Genomic DNA, 22532 nt, shown 5'->3' with positions numbered 1-22532 from the left:
ATCCTCAATGGTGAAAAATTGAAAGCATTTCCTCTAAAGTCAGGAACAAGACAAGGGTGCCCACTTTCACCATTACTATTCAACATAGTTTTGGAAGTTTTGGCCACAGCAATCAGAGCAGAAAAAGAAATAAAAGGAATCCAAATTGGAAAAGAAGAAGTAAAACTCTCACTATTTGCAGATGACATGATCCTCTACATAGAAAACCCTAAAGACTCCACCAGAAAATTACTAGAACTAATCAATGATTATAGTAAAGTTGCAGGATATAAAATCAACACACAGAAATCCCTTGCATTCCTATACACTAATAATGAGAAAACAGAAAGAGAAATTAAGGAAACAATTCCATTCACCATTGCAATGAAAAGCATCATGACTCTTGAGTTTCAAGCTTTGAGACAATCACTGCACAACGCAATTGAATGAGTGTGCAATTTGGGTATGATCTCATAGATGACAAGAACTGTGAAAAATTTTATAGTCCTTTGGCAGAACCTAACCTTTTGTAGCCCACTGAACTTCTAAGTTCCTCTAGTGAAAAAAAAAAAAAAAGTCTCATGGTCTTATATGTTGCAATTCTATAATCTGTATGTACTAAGTGTCAGGAGGCCACCTGAAGCCTGTTCCAACTGAGTTGACACTGATGACTAATGCAGTGCTTAGCCTGTGGCCCAAAGCTTAAGGCATTCACCTAGAACATCCATCTTCAACGGTGTGCCCTGGCACCATCTAACAATGTCTGGATGCATTTGGATATATTTTGATTGAGAGGCTACTTGTGTCTAATGGATAGAGGTCAGAGATGCTGCTAAGCACTCTCCAATGCCCAGCACAGCCTGCTCATAAGGAATTATCCAACTCCAAATGTCAATATTGCTGAAGTTGAGAACTATGGATACAGAAAATTGTATCAGTTTTAGGCATTTTTCACCAAATCACTGTTTCCACCTTGGTGGAGGCCATGTGTACCCTGGATTACTACAACAGTCTCTTCAATGGTTTCCTTGCTCCTATGTTTCCCACACTTAGTTCTTTTATTTTTTTCCCATGTTTAAAATTTTAATTTTTAATTTATATACAGAAAAATTCATCATGTCTTGTTATGTTCCTATCACCACAATCAAGATACAGAGTGGCAGCTCAATTTTCAAAGTCTTTATTATGCTGTTAAGTCCATTCCTCACATGAGCCACTCTGGGGTTAACCCCAATCTTGGCAATGATTTACATTGTAGTTAGGCTCTCCAAGTCTTTGCTGTGCTTCTGTGGGTGTGTCCTGCACATGTGGAACTTGGGTATGTGCCCAGTGTCAATCCCAGCCTCTCCTATTCAAGATTTCCTCTATACCCTCTGACTCCCAGAGGCCCTTTTCTCTGTTCTTCTGGACTGAGAGATGGGAGCTCCCAGAATATTTTCCCTCTACACTTACTGTGCTGGTCTGAGTGACTGAGCCTGTCCTTCAGGTGAAGTAACAAGAGAAAAGGGAGGAAAAAATAATTGGAAAGGACTTCCCTGGTGGTCCAGTGGTGGAGAATCTGCTTTCCAATGCAGGGTACTGGGTTTCAATCCCTGGTCTGGGAGCTACAATCCCACTTGTTGCGGAGCCACAACTAGAGAAAGCCCGCATACCACAGTGAAAACCCAGCATAGCCAAAGTAAAAAAGAAAACCCAGGGTACCTCCATCATCTTTTGTATAACAGGGACCCTTTCCAAATTCCTTTATGCAGCAAAATGGATTTTCTCTCAGGGCTTTAGGTGCTTTAGCCTGCCCTGCCGTGATAATGCCAACTTGATTATTTTTGTCCTCAGGGGAGGGCTAGGAGAGAAAGAAGGAGTTTCCATCCATACTCTCCTGTTCCCAGGGGCTCCTTTTTCCCACCCCCAGGCTAGAAGAAAGGGTTCCTTTTGGAGGTTTTGCAGTCCCTGCTTCACCGATTTAGACTGCTCTCAAGTCAGGCAGTAGAGGAGGGAAAAAACTAGAAAACTCACCAGCACCATCCTAGTCATTTGTCAAGTTCTGACTTCCTGCAGTGTAAGGCCTAAAATTAAGGTATAATAATTATGTGCTGCCTTGATACCTGGTGGAATCGGGAGTAACCTAACAGCAAGTTTCTGTCCCCACTCTGTTCCCACAGCTGAGGGCCCCTGGCCAAACAACTCTTTTTACCATGGGCACCAGGCACAGTGCTTGTCCTTGAGTACTGGGTTTCTGTTTCCAGCCAATTATGAAATCATTCAGATAAGCCGGCCATACCCTCCTGCAGAAACCAGGGGCACCTCACCTTCTTGATACTGCAAAGCCTGCCTCTAGTTGTTCACTCTGTTCCCAAGTACATGGTATTTGGTGTCCCCCTCCCCCAGACTGTGAATGTATGTGACTAAAAAAACTGTCCACTTCACCTGTCCAGTTTTGGATGTTGTGTGCTCGGCCATCCCCGTAATCCTAGGGCGAGAATCCCTCTCACAAACAGGAGGAAGAAGAGACAGCCAAAACACTTCCTTTTTTGGGATGTCTCTGGTGGTCCATCTGTTAAGACTCTGTGCTTTCACTGCAAGGGGATTGAGTTTGATTCCCAGTTGGGGAACAAAGATGTGCGTGGCCAAGAAAAAACACAGAAAACACTTCCTTTCCCAATCCACTAGCTATTTTGCTATTATTTACTCTTCAGAGTCCTCAGGAAGTGCTTTTCATATTCTGCCAGAGTTTTTAGTTGTAATCAGTGGGGGAGAGCGACTGCAGCTTGCTTTCTTCACTGTGGTTGGCTCCGGAAGTCACTTAATCCCTACAGTCTAATAAAACTAAAGGATCCTTTTAGAAGGACACGTGTAACAGGTCATGCTACTGTCCTGCTCAGTCTCTCTGATAGCACACCCTTGTGATTGCTTACAAGGCTGTACAGAATGGAGCATGCAATAACAATAGGCATGTTTCTGCCTCAGAGCCTTTGCAGTGCTGTTCCCTTTGTGTGGGATGTTTCTCCAGATACTATGGTCATCAATCTCTACAGCTTCAAATCTTTGTTCAGATATGACTTTCCTAGTGAGGATTAGGACAGCTTCCCTATTTAAAAGAAAATATCCCTCATCACCTACACTCCTCATCTCCCTTTTTCAATTCTTTTCCCCAACCCCAATCACCTTCTAACTTACCAGTATTTACTGATTTACTATGCTATTGTCTGTTACCTCCTCCTCCCCATTAGAATGTTACTTCTAGGCTTCTAAAGAGGCATTAGTGGTGAAGAACCCGCCTGTCAATGCAGGAGATGTAAGAGAAGGGGGTTTGATCCATGGGTCGAGAAGATCCCCTGGAGAAGGAAATGGCAACCTGCTCCAGTGTTCTTGCCTGGAGAATCCCATGGAGAGAGGAGCCTGGAGGGCTATACTCCATGGGGTCGCACAGAGTCGGATGTAACTGAGCACCATCTAGGACAATAGGGATTTTAATCTGTTTTGGATCTTGGCACCAGGACACAGCCAATACATTATAGGTCCTCAATAACTATTTGTTGCATGCATGAATAAGAATATGTAAAAATACAAACACTTTATTTAGCATGGCTGCAATACAGAGAATGAACTTAGAAAAATTCAGGTCAGAAAAGATTATTTTAATTCTGATCTTCCCTTGATTTTCCAACTTCTCTTTGAGTCTAATACGCGTTCTAAATCACGTCGTGTCTGACTCTGTGTGACCCTGTAGACTGCAGCCCGCCAGGCTCCTCTATCCATGAGATTCTCCAGGCAAGAATACTGGAGCAGGTTGCCATTTTCTTCTGCAGGGGATCTTTCTGACCCAGGAATTGAACCCACATCTGTTACGTCTCCTGCATTGGCAGGTGGGTTCTCCACCACTAGCACCACCTGAGAAGCCCTCCCAGTTCCCTAGTCATAGTAAAAAGTATAGGGAGAGGGGCAGATCACTAAGAGAATGTAGTTGAACTGTGGAATTTCTTATAGATAATCTTTCTGTATATTGTTACCCTGCTTATTTAACTTATATGCAGAGTACATCCTGTGAAACATTGGGCTGAATGAATCACAAGCTGGAATCAAGATTGCTAGGAGAAATATCAACCACCTTAGATATGCAGATGATACCACCCTTGCGAAGAGGAACTAAAGAGCCTCTTGATGAGGGTGAAAGGGGAGAGTAAAAAAGGTGGCTTGAAAGTCAACATTCAAAAAACGAAGATCATGGCATCTGGTCCCATCACTTCATGGGAAATGAAAGTGGTAGTCCCTCAGTCGTGTCTGACTCTTTGTGACTCCATGGACTGCAGCCCACCAGGCTCTTCTGTGCGTGGACTTCTACTGTGGTGAGTTGCCATTTCCTTCTCCAGAGGACTTCCTTCCCAACCCAGGGATTGAACCTGGGTCTCCTGCATTACAGGCAGTCTTTACTGTCTGAGCCACCAGGGAAACCATGGCAAATAGAAAGGGGAAAACTGGAAGCAGTGATAGATTTTATTTTCTAGGGCTCCAAAATCACTGCAGACAGTGGCTACAGCTTTGAAATTAAAAGACGCTTGCTCCTTGGAAGCTGTGACAAACCTAGACAGCATATCAAAAACCAGAGACATCACTTTGCTGACAAGGGTCTGTATATTCAAAGCTATGGTTTTTCCAGTAAACATGTAGGAATGTGAGATTTGGACCATAAAGAAGGCTGAGCACCGAAGAATTGATGCTTGTGAATTGTGGTGCTGGAGAAGACTCTTAAGAGCCCTTTGGACTACAAGGAAATCAAACCAGTCAATCTTAAAGGAAATCAACCCTGAATATTCATTGGAAGGACTGATACTAAAGCTCCAGTACTTTGGCCACCTGATGTGAAGAGCTGACTCAATGGAAAAGATCCTGATGCTGGGAAAGATTGAAGGCAAAAGGAGAAGGGGGCAGCAGAAGATAAGATGGTTAGACAGCATCGCTGACTCAGTGAAGATGAATTTGAGCAAACTCTGGGAGATAGTGAAAGACAGAGGAGCCTGGCATGTGCAGTCCACGGGGTCGCAAAGAGTTGGACATGATTTAGCAACTGAACAACAATAATAACCACAAATCCTTCTAATAGTTTTCTAATTTATGAGAAAAAATAGGTATTGTATTAGTTTACATATTCTGAACTCTGATTTAATGTTATTTATTAACATGCTAACAAGTCATTAAACAACATTAAAAACAAACTTTAAAAATTCTAATAATTCAGTCTAACACTAATGAAGAAGGATGGCAGTGGGGGTATGTTCTGGAATTTTCTTTTTCTTTGCTTCTTTCATTCGACAAATACGAACTGAGCATTTATTATGGACAGGGGACCATGCTAGCAGCTGGGGAATAAGCTGTAAATACCATGAGATTTGCCTCAGGCAGCTTCTTTCATTGAAGGTAGCTGTATGAATTCTGAGTTCAATCCTTACTTCTTCCAAACTACTTTCCCACCACATTCAAGAATAAATTAGCTGCAATAAGTCAGTCAATCAAGATGGTGGAGAGAAATATCAATAACCTCAGATATGCAGATGACACTACCCTTATGGCAGAAAGCGAAGAAGAACTAAAGAGCCTCTTGATGAAAGTGAAAGAGGAGAGTAAAAAAACTAGCTTAAAATTCAACATTCAAAAAACTAAGATCATGGCATCCTGTCCCATCACTTCATGGCAAATAGATGGGAAAACAATGGAACAGTGACAGACTTTATTTTTTGGGCTCCAAAATCACTGCAGATGGTGACTGAAGCCATGAAATTAAAAGATGCTTGCTCCTTGGAAGAAAAGCTATGACCAACCTAGACAGCATATTAAAAAGCGGAGATATTACTTTACCAACGAAAGTCTGTCTAGTCAAAGCTACGGTTTTTCCAGTAGTCATGTATGGATGTGAGAGTTGGACTATAAAGAAAGCTGAGTGCTGAAGAACGGATGCTTTTGAACTGTGGTGTTGGAGAAGACTCTTGAGAGTCTCTTGGACTGCAAGGAGATCCAACCAGTCCATCCTAAAGGAAATCAGTCCTGAATATTCATTGGAAGGACTGATGCTGACGCTGAATCTCCAATACTTTGGCCACCTGATGCAAAGGGCCACTCACTGGAAAATATTCTGATGCTGGGAAAGATTGAAGGCAGGAGGAGAAGGGGACCACAGAGGATGAGATGGTTAGATGGCATCACCGACTGTCTGGACATAAGTTTGAGCAAGCTCCGGGTGTTGATGGACAGGGAAGCCTGGCGTGCTGCAGTCCATGGGGTCGCAAAGAGTCGGACACGACTGAGCGACTGAACTGAACTGAGTAAGTCAGTACTTCCTACAGAAACTAATTCTTAGTGAGCGATTAGGCAACGACTACGAGAGCACTCATCCAGACATCAATCATCATTCAATCATACTTCAATAAATAAACTCTACTGAGGAAACAAATGTGTTAACCAAGTACCGGAAGGTGGTTGCCGCGGGGGGAAAACAAGATTCCAAAGAGGGTGGGAGGGAAGGCAGGTGTATCTAGGTGTGTAATCTGTAAGGTAGGCTGGGGATAACCTTCCTATTTATCACTGAAATCGTGGACTTAATCATGTCACCAGGAAACTGCACTCAGAACTTGAACGTTAAAAGGAAGCAAAAACTGACTTAAATCTTAAGAGTGCATTTTGGCACCGCCGCTCACTCCGGATCCAACAGGACATCCTCCTCCCTAAAGGGTTGGATGGAGGCGGGCGCTCGCGTTCTGATTTAATTTTGAGCCGCGCCACCCGCCGTCCCCCATCACGTGATGGCCTGCCGCTGTCGCGTCGTTCAGTGGGGGCGGTTCTGCCAGGCGCCGGGCAGGAAGGGAGGCGGCTGCAGTGCTATTCTTAAAGGGGCCCGAGGGACGGCGAAAGGCTACTGCCGGCCGGAAGGAAAATGGTGAGTTGCCACTGGGGAGGACGGGGGCTGGCCGAAGGGCCGGGTCAGCCCGCCGGACTTTCCTGTTTGCCAGAGCCGGTATCGGCGGGCATCGCCCGGGGTGGGTCGGCGGCCGCTTCCGGCCGGCTGCTGGCGGGTACCCACAGTCGGAGCCTTGTCTTCTGCCCGCCGCCGCTGCCGCCTCGCCCAAGAGCAGCAGCATCCTGCCGGGCCCGCGGTTGGCCCGCCTAGCGGGCTCGGTGACTAGGGTGCGGCCAGTAGGGATGGGTCGTGCTCACCGAATCCTTCTGCATGGAGAGTCACAGCCCCTACGACGAAAAATCTGAGGGGCCAGGGGGTCTGGCCCAACTGAGGGCTCCCTCAAACGCTGGCTTCTCTGTCAGGGCCCAGGCCAGGCTTGAGGGGTCGGTGGGCGCCGAGCCCTTCCGCCTGGCAGCCTTTGGGGGAGGGTTCGAATTCTGATTCCATTCTCTCGGCCTCGCCTTAGCCTCTGTCTCTTCCTTCTCCTGGCCTGGCTCTATGGATTTCTGCTTATCCTTGCTTGGAAATCTTTTGACCCAGTGCTTTGGCGCTTGACCTTTCAGTGATTGTCAAAAGCTTGGTCTTTCGTGGTCTGGGGGCTCTGGTTTGACTCCACGCTCAAAAATAGTGGAGAATTAAATCAATTACCCACGAGGATCTCCTGGATCTTTCCCATCGGGTTTTAAAATATGCTTTTCTTTCATTAGAAGCAAAACACAAAAATCCCACGGTTCTCCTCTCTGACCTCCCACTTATTGCTCAACCCACTTCCACCGAATTGTCATGGTCACTAAAGCTAAGGGACTCTCTCTTCAGTTCTCATCTATCTTTTCTGATCTTTCAGCTGCATTCTGGGTGTTGACAACGCTCTCCTCTTTGAAGCATTTTCTTTCCTTGGATGTCTCAGATACAGAACTGAGGGCTTCTCCTGTTGTGGGTCTGTCTGTGTCCCATGTAGTCCTCCTTCCCTGTGCTACGTCACAAGTAGGAATCCTGGGCTCCATCCTAATGCTTCATTTTCCATTCTGTATTTTTTCTCCTTCCTTTCTTACCTACACTCATAGCTTCAGTTACCACCTACCTGCATATAGATGACTTGGGAATTTGTATTGCAGACCTTACTTCTGAGATCCAGCCCAGATTTGTATATCCTACTAGTTAGCATCTCCTTGGAGAAGGAAATGGCAGCCCACTCCAATGTTCTTGCCTGGAGAATCCCAGGGACAGGGGAGCCTGGTGGGCTGCTGTCTATGGGGTCGCATAGAGTCGGACACGACTGAAGCAACTTAGCAGCAGCAGCAGCAGCAGGCAGGAAGCCTTTACCCACTTGAGTGTCTCAAAGCCCGCTCGATTTATCCAAAATAGAATGCATCTCTTCCCCTTAAACCTAGTGTTCCTTAACTCAGTGAAAGGTAGCACCATTTAAGTGTTTTACATAAGCAAGAAGTTTAGGAGTCACCTTTTTTCCTAATCTACCCTGCCTAGTATTCAGTCTGTCACCAGGTCCTTCGTGGTGGTTCAGAGAGTGAGCTAGATAGAGTCAGGCTGTCTGGCTAGAATCCTGGCTCCCCTAGTTGCGTAACTCTGAGGAAGATACTTAACCTCTCTTAGTCCTAGTTTCTTTCACATTAGGATAATACAATACTCATCTAATGGGATTGTTCTGAGGATCGATGAAAAGGACATAGCACAGTGTCTTCTTATAGTGTTTAATACATGTTAACAAGTATTAGCAGAAATTCACCTACTTCTCTTTCTTTTCATCAACATGTCTAAGCTGTGTTTCACTTCTCACCTGGATTAGCCTTGCCAGTTAAATAGTCTTGTTCTCTGCAACCTCTCTGCCTATTTCCTGCATGCAAATCCGATTCTTTTCCCTGCTTAAAACACCTTGGTGGCTTCCCTTTGCTCATATAGAGACCAAAATACTTAACATGACCCACTGCACCCTATGTAGTCCAACACCTGCCAACCTCCTCTTGTACGTGTTACAGCTCATTCTCTGTGCTTGAATCACGCTGGCCTTTGGTTATCTTATATGTGCTGTGCTCACTTTAATCAAAGGATCTTTGTATAGGCAATTTTGGTCCTTTAGATGCCTTTTTCAGGCAGGCTTCCTGTAACTGTGCTGTTTTAGCTAGTCATTAAGTTCTCAGCATAGAGTTTCTCTCTTTCCTAGCTCTTTTCCTAGTTGTTATACAAACAAGTGTGTTTTTTTGCCTGATGATTTTGACGTAGACCTATTCTCTGATAGACTTTATAAGCTCTTTTAGGTCAGGCCCACAGTTTAAATCTATTTTATATCATTGTGTTTCTAACACTTAGCACATCCTGACATTCATTAAATGTTCATTGTGTGGATTATCCAATAAATGACTACTTGAGTTCAAGCTTCCCACTTTGTGTGTTATTTACTGTGTAGTGTTGCTTTCAGGGTGTTATTTTTAAATGCATCTATTAACTGGAAACTGTTAGAGTTGGCTGAGTTGCATTTCTTTTTCTTGTAGGAAGGAGTTTTTGACCTTATGGTATTGGGAGGAGTGAGAATGGGAAAAAAGCTTTATAGATTCAACCACAGCATGTTTTTCACTTGGTTTGCTATCCGTAAGGTGTCAGAATTGCACAAGCAGCTCTGGGTATCAGAACCTTAAGAGTCGTGACAAATTGCTCTTTGCCTACAAAAATCTAAAGTATTTATTAGTTTCTACTAATGGGCTCTGCCTTTGGTTTTGGTTGACAAGAGATTGGAAGTTCTAGTTTTCTGATTTGTGTGTCTTTCTTGAAAGACAGGAAAAAACCAACTAGGCTTGAATACTGTAGGAACGTCGTATGACTTAGCATTTCTTTCTCTAAAGAGAAGTAAAAGGATGGACATACATGACTCCTGCAGGAGCTTAATTTATTGGAAAATATGTATTGGTGGGGTGTATTTTCTAACTCTAAATAGCACATTCTGTGGTATATCACAGCTTATATATTACCAGTGTTATGAATTTAAAGGACAACTTAAAATTGATGGCCATTTAATGTTGTAACATATGCTCTTATTTACCCAACACAGGGTGAAAAAGCAGACTTTTATTTAATTTTAACTTAAAATTTGAATCCTTAGTTCTTTTGGACTGTAATGAGACACTTGTATTTGGCATTGGTCTCAAAACTCTTAATTTTCTGAAGAATTGGAGGGGGAAACCCCATATATGAAGTAACCAAAGAATGTGGACCTTGTTTGGAACCTGACTCAATCAAACTGACTGTTAAAAAAAAAAAGAAAAAAAAAAAATGAGGGAAATTTGAACTTTGAACTCTATGTGAATAAGACTAGAATTATTATTTTTAGGTGACATATTATTATTGTCTCTTTAAGAATTTCCCACAGTTTGTTGTGATCCACACAGTCAAAGGCTTTGGCATAGTCAATAAAGCAGAAGTAGATGTTTTTCTGGAACTGTCTTTTTCTATGATCCAGCGGATATTGGCAATTTGATCTCTGGTTCCTCTGCCTTTTCTAAATCCAGCTTGAACATCTGTAACTTCACAGTTCACGTACCGTTGAAGCCTGGCTTGGAGAATTTTGAGCATTACTTTGCTAGCGTGTGAGATGAGTGCAATTGTGCGGTAGTTTGAGCATTCTTTGGCATTGCCTTTCTTTGGGATTGAAATGAAAGCTGACCTTTTCCAGTCCTGTGGCCACTGCTGAGTTTGCTCGCATATTGAGTGCAGCACACTCACAGCTGAAACTCCAATACTTTGGCCACCTGATGTGAAGAACTGACTCATTTGAAAAGACCCTGATGCAGGGAAAGATTGAAGGCGGGAGGAGAAGGGGAAGACGGAGGATGATATGGTTGGATGGCATCACCACTCAGTGGACATGAGTTTAAGTAAAATCTGGGAGTTGGTGATGGACTTTGAGGCCTGGCATGCTGCAGTCCATGGAGTCGCAAAGAGTTGGACACGACAGAGTGACTGAACTGAACTAATTATTATTTTCTGTGTTTTCAATGGCACGTATTATCATTTTATTAATATGTATTAAAATATTTGTAGGTAAAATGATTATTGACCTTTGCTGTGTGATGGTCCATGGGAACAGTTCTGAGGGTTTTGGATGAGATAAGATTAGCTATGTGTTGATAATGGTTGAAGCTGAGTATTAAGTGCTTAAGATTTCACAGAATTTCTCTAATTTTCTATGTATTTGAACTTGCATACATTAAAGAAAAAGATTTCCATCTTCCTGCTTGCAATCAAAAATTCATTTGTACCACCTGACCCTAACTCCAACTGAAGAGTGCTTTTGATGATTTCCTTGTCAGGTTTTTGGAGAAGAGTCTCTTAATATTTTTTCATAATTTATAAAAGGTTCTTTGAGTTTTTATATTTGTTGCATCTACTTTTGCTCTCATATTTCTTAATAGCTCCCTTTTTTTGATTCCCATAGTTACTTAAGACATAAAATAGTAGTTGGTCTTTACTCTTATGGTGATTTATTTTCCATTCTTTTGCTTAGTTTTGGTTTTTCATAGTTGTGCTGGACTCAAAAATGAACTAAAGCCTTATTAACTCTTAAGTGCAATAAGATGATTTTCCTGTTCTTCCTGCATAGTGAGAAATATTATACTTCCTAACAGCCATGATCCTTGACTTCCTATATTCTTCCCTTCCTCTCCAGTTCTAATGAAATTGCACATATCTAGTTCTTTGAGATATTTAGTAGTCAAAGAGGAAGTTAAAGTATACCCTACATATAAGATGAACAAATGTGAATAATTTAATGCCAACGCAAAGCTTGGTAGATTTAAAAGTTCTTTAAGCGTTCATGTGTTTCATGTTAATACATAATTATGTTTTACATAATTATGATATTTGTACATGACCATATACCTTCTTAAAGGTATTAAGTTTTATAGCTTTAAGGTGTACATATATGTTGGAGTCATGGCATTTGATAACATTTTTTTTCTTTTCTAGAGTGAGTCTTTGGTGGTTTGTGATGTTGCTGAAGATTTAGTGGAAAAGCTGAGAAAGTTTCGTTTTCGCAAAGAAACAAACAATGCTGCTATTATAAGTAAGCTAAGCATGATTGTCTTCATTCCATGGTCTTAGTTTGGTTTTATCCTTTTATTCTATAGCTGCATCCAATAACTGAACCTTTAGAAAGTAATTTGTCTCCTTCTGTTTTAATTCCCAACCCTGTCCCCCCTACCCAGCTCCTCACCCCCCAAACCTGTTAGGTCACTTTAAAAAGTAAGTAAAGGAATAAAAAATTAAAAAAAATAAAAATAAAAATAAATAAAAACTAAAAAACTAAAAAATAAAAGCAAAAAAAAAAAAAAAACATGTTTCCTCATTAATTTTCAATTTGTAAATGTACATTGTACAGGAGTGTTTTAATCATCTGGGGAGGCTGTTTCACAGATGGCTCTTGTGTGACCTAAAATTTCAGTGATTATAATGAATCAGAATGGATGATGGTAAGCTTGTTTGGAAAAAAAAATAAAATAAAAAGTAAGTAAGACTTATTGTCAGAGAACAGAGGTAGAGTGTTTCACCTCCCCCTCACTGCCTGCACAGCTCTGGAGAAGATAATCATTGTCTTGGGCACTTGGTCATTTGTAGTGCCCCATCCAGTTCCATCCTTTAACTTATCTGGGGACAAAAACACCCTGGCCATTCATCCTCAAGCAGAAACCTTTGCCCACACCTAAAGTGATAAAGTTCAGCATTGTGTTCAAAGTGATTTGAGGTCTTACTTCAATTCTAGACTTGAATTCTAGTTTCATGGAGAATACTTTTAAGTGTCATTGACTTTTGATAATGGAAAGAGTGATTTGCATATTGCCTCTTCCAGTGTGAACTATATGTGATGTTATGTAGATTTCTTTTGTAATATATAATATGTGGATAATGATTTAGAAAGATGAAGAATGAGGGGGTGAGAATGTAAAACTATATATACTAACAGAGATACATATGGAAGATGTGAATTGGTGAGGCGGTGACAGCTTGTTGAATTATGGTTCTTTTACAAACAAATACTACAACGCGGGCATACAGTTCTTAGAAGTGATAAAGTGTGTCAGTTCCATTTTACCACAAAGAGTAAAGCTATTTGAGATCGTATCGTGTCTCACAGGATTTACTATGAAATTAGTGCAGAATCAAAAATGGTAACTTTCAGGGTGATGGAAAAGAATAGAGGCATAGCTTATCTAAACATATTTCAGTTTGGCTTCGGAGTATGTTACATGTATTTGAATAGAGATATCACTGCTCTTTGGTAATTCACTTTCTCGGAACATTCATCCTGCACCATGGAATCCTGACTCTTGAGAAGCTGGGAACCTGGTGATTGTTCTGTCCTGACCCTTGTCCACTTTTCGCTTGTAGTTCTAACCATGTTCAATAAGCCAGTCTCAGTCACAGTGACCTTTTCAGACCTTTTCTCATCATCCAAGAGATTGGGTTTGAATTGCAAAATTCTTCATATACACAGTAAATGTAAGGAGTTGACATAAAGTTCTAAATAAGCAAATTAGGTGCTGGGAATTATGGGTAAAAGCTTTTAAATGCTGACTGCTTGAAAAGCAAAGCTAGCTAACAGACCATAAACTAAAACTGCAAATGAGTTGTGTGCTTGTGTTTCTTCATGTTTTAATTTTGGATACCAATAAAAGAGCTAGGAATCTGCGGGTTGGGTAGATCAAGGTCATGTTATAACCACAGTTTACTCATACTATATTTTTATTTTAGTGAAAATTGATAAGGATAAACGCCTGGTGGTGCTGGATGAAGAGCTTGAGGTTTGTTTAAACAGCTAAATATAGCTTTATAGTTAAGTAATTATTATCACTCAAAAGATGTAACGTTAGTTACATGTACTTCTAAAGTTAGTTCTAAACCATTGTACGTGTTCATTATTCATGAAAAGCACATGTTAATTATTATGCAGTGGATTGTCTTGCTAATATAATCACCTTCAATAAAGCATTAATGAAATCCAGGTCATAAGCAGTAGAAGTTAGGGCTACATGTCTGATAAAAACTTGCTTCTAAGTTGGTTGGCCAGTAATTCCCTATAGCCTAAGTATTTAGATTGTCAAGTTAAGTAACCAATTTAGAGTGAAAAGAAATTAACTTTTCCCCCCTGAATCAGATACTGTTGTTGCTCTGAGGGGTTGGCTTATCTCACTCGGTGTTTCCTGACAGTTGGAACATGAGCATAGACTACGCTGCCTCTCAGCCCCATGTTTTGTTAATTAACAGAGCTAAGCTGAGTGGGTTGGGGTGGGCTTTCATTGGATTGAGGTTTTAATAACCTCAGCTTATGTACAATTTAGTAAGATAAAATGTTATGATGTGGTATAAAGTTATGAATTTATACCTATTAGCAGAATGGGTCCTCACTATCTCTTAAGAATCTATGGATAAGAAAATGGTTAAAAGTTGTTTTCTTTATGGTGCTAGGGCATTTCACCAGATGAACTTAAAGATGAACTACCTGAGCGACAACCTCGATATCCTTTTCTTAGTGCTTTAAAAAGATTTTATTTTTACTGGTCAAAATTTTATTTATGAAGTTCATTTGTTCAAATTTTAAGGTACATTTTTTATAAAATTTTCTTCTACACCATGCATGCTAAGTTGCTTCTGTCATGTCTGACTCTTTGCAACCGCATAGACCATGCCTCACCAGGCTCCTTTGTCCATGGGATTTTCCAGGCAAGAATACTGGAGTGGGTTGCCATGCCCTCCTCCAGGGGATCTTCCCAACCCAGAGACTGAATCCATATCTCATGTCTCCTGCATTGGCAGGTGGGTTTGTTACCACTGGTGCTACCTTGGGTAGCCCTACACCATGGTCACGACCAAATTAAAATGTATATACATACTGGAAAAGGCCCCAAAAGTTGATGGATATTGTTTATTTAAATTCCTTTTATTGTTGCATATAATAAAAATTGAGAAAGAAAAAATCCACATCAAGTCTATACTTTTAATAAATTTATTTGTGAGAGTGTATGATTTTATGATTTGTCTTTGGGGCCCATTTATAATTTTGTGGCAAGATAATGAATAATGAAAGTGACCTAAATGAATAGGATAGAAATTTGCCACTCACTGGCTCAGCAGGTGTGTGTTGTCCTTCAGAACTTTGTTGATAAGTACTTGTCTGAAATAGAGCAATAATTTTAGTTTCTTTAACTTGAGAAAAACCTTCATTGTGTATAGTTATAAGTATCAACATGATGATGGAAGAGTTTCATACCCTCTGTGCTTTATTTTCTCCAGTCCTGTAGGTAAGTGAATTTCTTTAAATAGTACATATCTGGTTCTGATTAAATTAAACCTTTTATCCTAGATGAATTTTATGCTTGTTTTAAGGATGGAAAATGTTGAATTAATTGTACTGTGTGTGTGCACACGTGCACATGGGAATGCATCCCTAAAAAGAAGTTACTATAAAAACTTGCTTTTTTTTAGGTTGAATTCCTAGAAGTGTAGTTGTTAGGTCAAATTGTATATGTATTTTTAATGAATTTGAAATGATATTTTAAAATATCAAAAGTACATTTTCTTCTGTATTTTAATTTTATTTATAAGTATGTAAACTTTGTGTAGGATTAGGATATATAGTTGGTTTATCCTTAAAATAGTAGTTGTCAGTGATATGTCCATAATCTTGAGAATAGTCTCAGAGTAGCTTACATTGGATATTAATATGGTTTAGTGGTGTTTAAAGTATCCATTATCACCAGAACTCCCTCTGCCACCACCATTCAAGCCCACAATAAACTTTCAGCTCACTGAACTCCTCCTTGATCTTTGTTATTTGTATCATATATGTAACACTTTAAATATGCTGAAGTGTCTTTTAGTATGTAAACAGACTGTACATGTTTTTCAGAGCCAATCTCTTCACCCTACTGACCCAACTACCTCCCAAAACTTACATGTATTAGGTATCTCTAAAACTGATCTTGATATTTAATGTCACAATAAAGCTAGTGCTGAAAAATTTTGAAGTATTCACAAGGCTCTGAAAGTCAAGATCTGTATAGATCTAGCCTCATTTATTTTTGCTGACCTAAAGCCTTGTTCATTAGTAATACCTCTATTTCTCTTTGTGCAGATGGTATGAAGTATAACACTCTCAAGCCCTTACATATTTAGACAGGACTTTTGTAAACTTGATAGCATAGGAAATCCTAAATGTGTCTTTTATCAAGTAAATAATGAAAACTCATCACTGTTTAAAAATTTAAGTCTCATTTCTACTCTGATCTCTCTCTTCCAGGATGTAAGCCTGAACAACAGATGATGTATGCTGGGAGTAAGAATAAGCTAGTCCAAACAGCTGAACTTACCAAGGTGGTATTTATATTTGACTAACTTGTTGAGACAGTATTTTCTTTTTGTAAATGGAGCAATACCTAAGTAATCTGAAGAGTTCAGTATTTCTTTATGTAGGTGAAAGTTATTTAGAACAGAGCAGTAATCTAGAGTTTTTTTACTAGTTGGAAATAGAATGATATAAGTATTTAACCATAAGTGCAATTTTTGAGGGCTTCCCAGGTGGCTCAGTGGTAAAGAATCCACCTACCAGTGCAGAAGTTGCAGGAGACATGGTTTCGATCCCTGGGTCAGGAGGATCCCCTGGAGGAGGAAATGGCAACCCACTCCAGTATTCTTGCCTGGAAAATTCCATGGACAAGAGCCTGGCGGACTATATCCAGAGGGTCCAGAGAGTTGGACATGACTGAGCACATGTTTTTTGAATGAAAGTTACACATTGATTATAAGAACTCACATTCAAAATGTAGGCCACTTTAGAAAACTGTTCAATCTTTTGAGACTTTTTAATTTTCCATAATGTAATCTCTAGTAGGTAAATTCAGCATTTGAAGCTTCTCTGAGCCCTTTACCATAGACTAAATGAACCAAATTCTGTGCAGGGATTCCATACTCTGCAGTTAACTGTGTTGTTTCTAAATCTAAAATAAAATTTTCAAGAATGCTTATTAGCGTTATTAAATTAGAACATTCTGTTTCATATAAGACACCTGCTTTAAGATTTAATGTGTTCCTACTTTATGGCATTTTTGAAAATTAAAGGTAAGAATGGTACTTACTCTCAAACTTTTAACTTCCATGTTTTAGTTTGAGTTGAAAAAGTATATACATTTAAGGTCTAGAAATAGAATTTTACATCATTGGAATTTTAATAATTCTTTCAGGTTTTATTTTAGGGACAGTCTCAGTGTTTCCCCCTTGGGTGCTTAACCCAGGGGTTGTTTTTAAGTACCTTCTGCTTTTTCCCTTTAACCCACATGATTGTCACCAATACCACCAGCTTATAGACATTACTTTCCCTCATTTGTACCATAGGAGTACTCTAAAGTGACTCTGGGTGGCTAGAAAGGAGCTCTGCTAACAGCCTCATGTCTGTTCTAATCCCAAGCATGCCCTAAAGTGTTTGAATTAAAGTGAAGTCGCTTAGTCGTGTCTGACTCTTTGCGAACCCATGGACTGTGGCCTACCAGGCTCCTCCCTCCATGGAATTTTCCAGGCAAGAATACTGGAGTGGGTTGCCATTTCCTTCTCCAGGGGATCTTCCCAACCCAGGGATCGAACCCCGGTCTTCCACATTGCAGGCAGACTATCTGAGCCACGAATTAAGGCATGACAATTTACAAGTTACTCTTATATATAATCTGATTGAATCCTCCCCACAGCTTTGTAAGTTGATGGTGAAACTACTGTTCTTAACTGTAATGAATGACTTACTGAGGGTTGCACATCAATACATGTAAGATCTAGGATTCATTCGTAACATCTAGCCTGAAATCCCATTCTCCCTGCTGTATTACGTCATCTTTTTATGCCCATTTTACTTTGTGGGCTTGTGTGTGTTCAGATTCTGGCTGGAGGTTTTTGGCTATGGACTACTAATCTAAAACGCCTGGTGTTTCCTCCTTTGGTAGAAGATCAGCACACATTCTTCGAGTTCCTAACTGGATTGATTTTAGTTGTGTACCCTTGGGCCTCTCTTTTAGTGGGTAATATTTACAAAACTACTCTTTTAGAACATTTGTAGATATGTGCTTTTAAGAGAGTTTTGATTTTATGCCATCTTGACTGCTAAACTTTGGTAACTGAATCCCTCGCATTTAAGAAAAAGTGAAGGTATATCTAATTTACACAGATTAAGCCATGTTGACTGAAAGGAAGGAGAATTTGGTATTTAATACTCAAATATGCAACATATTTGATTTTTTTTCTTAAGGTATTTGAAATAAGAAATACCGAAGACCTAACTGAAGAATGGCTACGTGAGAAACTTGGATTTTTCCACTAATGTGAACTTCTGTGTTCTAAAGTATTTATGTATTAACCTGACCATACTGGAACCAGACATAAATACTTATTTATGCCTAAAAATGCACTGTTATTTACAGTTTGTTACCTGCAGTAAAGAAAAATTCTCATTTGTTCAAAGTTTGAACAAAGAGGAAATCATCTTCATAGTAATGAAACTTTGTAAAGTGTTTCCTTATATTTGTAATTGTTAGGTGGACTACTTCTCTCCAGGGACTTTTTGCACTCTTGTGACTAATTTCTATAACTTACAGTTCAGAATTTGTTACTATTTACAGACACCATTGGAAAGTGGTTATTAGATTGTGATAGACAACAGTTGCCTCCTTTTGACAAATACTGGATATTAGCAGTTTATATATGAAAATAGCATATTATCACTTGTCAAATCTTTGAAATCAATTTGGGATAAAAGACTTAAGTGACCGAATTTTGAGCCATGAATAATAATTTACTGTAGTATAATCTGCACTACAAATAGTTTTTCCATCAATTCCATGCCTTCTTTAGTTTTCTATATCTTTTTAATCAAGTCCAGAAACTTTTCATCAGTTGCTCATTTTTAAGGTCTGAAAGTTAGATTTTATAATAAAGTTATGACTATTAGGTTTTCTCTTCATGGGAAATAGCATTTTAGTCTTAGAAACTGATGGATTGTAACTAATCATGGGCTTCATTTTTAGTTATGTCATTTCTAAATAATCTTAAGTCTAGGTTAGTAACACTTTATTTATAAAGGACCTTTTAATGTTGTCCTGTGAATACTAGTTATTTTACATGTGTTAATACTGTGCCTTTCATTTGTTAGCTTTAAAGTTAGTTGAAGACTTTACACTGCCAGTATTCCAGATTTGGTGAAATTAACACTTTTGTAAAGGGTCCAAGTAAAACAATTTTCTAATATGTGTATCTGAAATTTGTAGTAAAATCAAGTTGATATTTTAAAAATTCCAGCTGTCTACTTGCATTGGTGAATATATGGCAGTTGAAAGTTATAGTTTGGGACATATTTGTGATTAGTTTTGTGCCATTTGTGCCAAAAATTGCTTATCTTAAAACTTGGCCATAGTTAATAACATTAACGCATTGATAGAAATCTCATCTTATATCCTCAGTGTTAGAAGTTATTCTAAACTGGACACCTGTCTTGTTAGATGATGGTATCCTTGGCATTTTTAAAGCAAGGATTCTGATATATAGTGTACTTTAAAAACATATAAGTAACTAAGATTCTTTTGACATTAATTTGACAAAAGGTCTTGAGAATCTAAAGATCACCCAAATTTGGTGAGTTAATTCTGATATTAAGAATATCTTAATCATTTCAAAGCTAGCAAAGGCATTTTATTTTTAAATTTTGGTGTATCTCCCATTCGTATGTGCTTTGCATTTTTTTGAGGTTTCTGTGCCAACTTTAATAAAGAGGTAAAGATAGTTGGAATTTTTGTAATATGGGATCTTCTATTCCCAACACTGTTTGGCTTCACTAATCTAAAAAACAGGAAGCAATAGGAAGTTAGTTGGAGATGAGGAAGTGCTACAGGGGTATTTGCTTTGGTAACTGAATGGGAAGGGTTCTTAATTCCAATTTCCAGAGAGAGAGCGAGCTTCACCCAGGAAGTTTAAGAATTCTTTAAACAGCTATTTTGATACTGGAGGAAAATGCTTATAATTCTGCATAAATGCAAATGTAATCCAAGTGAATGGAGACTTTTTCTAATGTTTTTGAATGAAGGAAATGAGATTTTGTTTCATCGGGTTCACAGCAATAAGAGAATCTAGGGCTGCAAGAGTGTGTTTTTGTAGTGAGGTTCCTTCTTTTGTCTTGCATGTTTTAAGTGTTTTTTTTTTTTTAATTTAATTGGAAAGTCCTCTATAATGTCAGATAATATTGACCTTCATACACAGAACTCTTGGTTCCCCTGTTCTCTAACGGGGAACTGTGATGAACGGTATGCTTTTCTGAGCTTGTCTGACTCATTATTGATATCAATATGTATTTTTGCAAGACAATAGGTTAGGGGATCAATAGAACATTTTTTTACTTCCATGGTCCTATAGGGAGAGTTATAGATCCTTTACCCTAGAGTATTCTCTGACTTTTATATAAATTTTCCTTTCGTCTAACCAAATTTTTGCATTGTTCTTTTTTTTTAAAGTATATTTCCTATATAATCTCTTTTTCTGCCTTCTCTCAATTAGTAACTCCAGATTTCATAATTCCAGTTTTCACATTCCACTCCTGGTACAGCCATTCCCATTCAGCCTTAAGTCTTAATCTTTCCTTTTTGGCAGCAGCTTTTTTCCTGGGAACCTCCTTCATGGTCTTCTAAGTCAGAATTAGTTTTGAAATTGTTGGACTTAACATACATTCTGCATAGCATCTGATGTTGTCAGAGTAGAACCGACTAGTAATCACAGCATGTTTTTTTAGTATGGTTTTGTGACAACATAAATGACATATGAAGAAAACTGTTCTCAGGTTACTATGCTGAAATTCCAAAATGTCAAGAGTTTTGAATAGTATTCACTTTGTTCTGGTATTGAAGCAATTATATTAGGGAAAAAGTTGTTTGACTGTTTTTGTTTAATTGACTTCTAAAATAAATGTTCAAATTGTCTATTTCTAAAAAGTTTACTAAATACCTAGTGTGGTTAAACATACTCTTGTTTGAAAGGGTGTTGCTAAATTTTATATTGTCATTACTAAATGATCTTTGTAACAAAATGTCTGTCAGCACTTTTCTCTTCCTTTTTGTCTCCTATTTTAAGGAGTCAAATGTAGCCATAAACTGTATCCTGGTCTGACACTTAAAATTTTTTCCAGTTAAAGGAGTGTATTGCCAAATTAAATTTGGCTGTCCTTGTTCCCCATCCACATAGATAGTAAGGAAGGTGTACTTAAAAATATGTTTGGACTGCTTTAAAACATGAGCAGTGTCGTTAATCCATAATGTGGACTAGTAATGAAAAGATATTTTCATAAGAGTTTAAATGCTGATATTTGGTGGAAATAGAGAGTGACTTGTAACCTATCAATTCAAATATTCTTAATACGGTTGCTTTCCCTGTTTGTTCAATAGACTGATAATACTGGAATCTACAGAATTTGAGCCTTTACAACTTATGTGAAGAAGTGTCTCAAACATTTCTGGACAAATCTTATATTTCTGGAAGAATGTAAATCTCTCGGGCCACTTAACACCAGTGGTCCCAAGTTGAATATTCTTGAAAATTTTGTTTCCTCTTAGGCTGTTTGACATTTCAAATCAATGATCATCTTCCTATGATATTTTAAAACAACTACATTAAGGTTGTGATAGAAACTGTGTTTTCTTTTTGGAGTATAGTTCATACATGTGTAATTACTTGAATATTGTTTGAGATCACTAACATGCCAGGGTAGTGCCCACTGATTTAGATGGTCCAATGTAATCTCATTCAGGAGGCTTGAAACATTAATGGTTTAGTCTTGTGAATTTTAACAGTTTTCCTGTCATCGTTTAACAAAATCAACAGCTGGCACAACTTCTGAAACTGAGGTTTCAGTCTGTGCGAGTTCATATTGCATGTTTATTTTGGACAGTCTTCTGTTAAGCATGGTGCTTGTACTGGTTTAAATAAAATGTTAACATGAAAGGACTTCTAGCTTTTCATTTTTTTACTCTCCTCTTTTCTCTTTCAGAGTTGCTGTTACCTAACTGGCTTAATGGTGGCATCCGTGTGAACCACACAAATTCAGTTGTTTACTTTATCTGGAAAAACTGAGAGGCAGAATAAGCAAATTTCTAGGCAAAAGTGGGATGAGGGGAGGGGAAATATAATGAGATTATAAACATTTCTAAAACTTAGTCTGATACTAAAATGGTTAGTTTGTGCGGGCAGAGGGCATTGTTTCAAATGATGACCCCTTGCTTTCAAAGGGAAAACTAAGAGGGGCTGTATATTTTGTAAGAAATCAAATTAAATAGAAATTTTATTGAATATATATATCACTATTTATTAAACATTCATAAAGAGCCATCCTGCCTATATTACAGACTAATGTCCATAGTTTGTGTATCATGGGTGTCTATTGAATGAATACAAATCAACAATACTTACATGGTGTTCAGACTTGACCATATACCTCTTGTGACGACTGTGTGTTATAGTAGAGTCACAATTTGTTGACAGTTGTGAAAGGAGTTATTTATGCCTTCCAATACTCAAGAATCTCACAAGG

General features: G+C 38.8%; 1 protein-coding gene across 1 annotated transcript; it reads left to right on the top strand.

Moving 5' to 3' along the window:
• Positions 1–6776: 6776 nt before the first annotated feature.
• Positions 6777–21949, top strand: GMFB (glia maturation factor beta). Its single transcript, XM_061428939.1, has 7 exons — positions 6777–6904; positions 11900–11996; positions 13682–13731; positions 14396–14445; positions 15146–15228; positions 16227–16300; positions 18216–21949. The coding sequence occupies exons 1-7, from the start codon at positions 6902–6904 to the stop codon at positions 18285–18287; spliced, it is 429 nt and encodes a 142-aa protein (XP_061284923.1). The 5' UTR covers positions 6777–6901; the 3' UTR covers positions 18288–21949.
• Positions 21950–22532: the final 583 nt, after the last annotated feature.

This window comes from Bos javanicus, chromosome 10 (genome assembly GCF_032452875.1).
Source record: "Bos javanicus breed banteng chromosome 10, ARS-OSU_banteng_1.0, whole genome shotgun sequence".
Classification (NCBI taxonomy): Eukaryota; Metazoa; Chordata; class Mammalia; order Artiodactyla; family Bovidae; genus Bos; species Bos javanicus.
This window is presented reverse-complemented; position numbering and strand designations above follow the sequence as displayed.

What these genes read in the sequence shown, in the direction of transcription:
- GMFB (XM_061428939.1), top strand. An exon ending in AAACAATGCTGCTATTATAA is followed by an intron (nt 11,997 to 13,681) that starts GTAAGCTAAGCA and finishes TTTTTATTTTAG; the next exon opens with TGAAAATTGATAAGGATAAA. An exon ending in TGCTGGATGAAGAGCTTGAG is followed by an intron (nt 13,732 to 14,395) that starts GTTTGTTTAAAC and finishes TTATGGTGCTAG; the next exon opens with GGCATTTCACCAGATGAACT.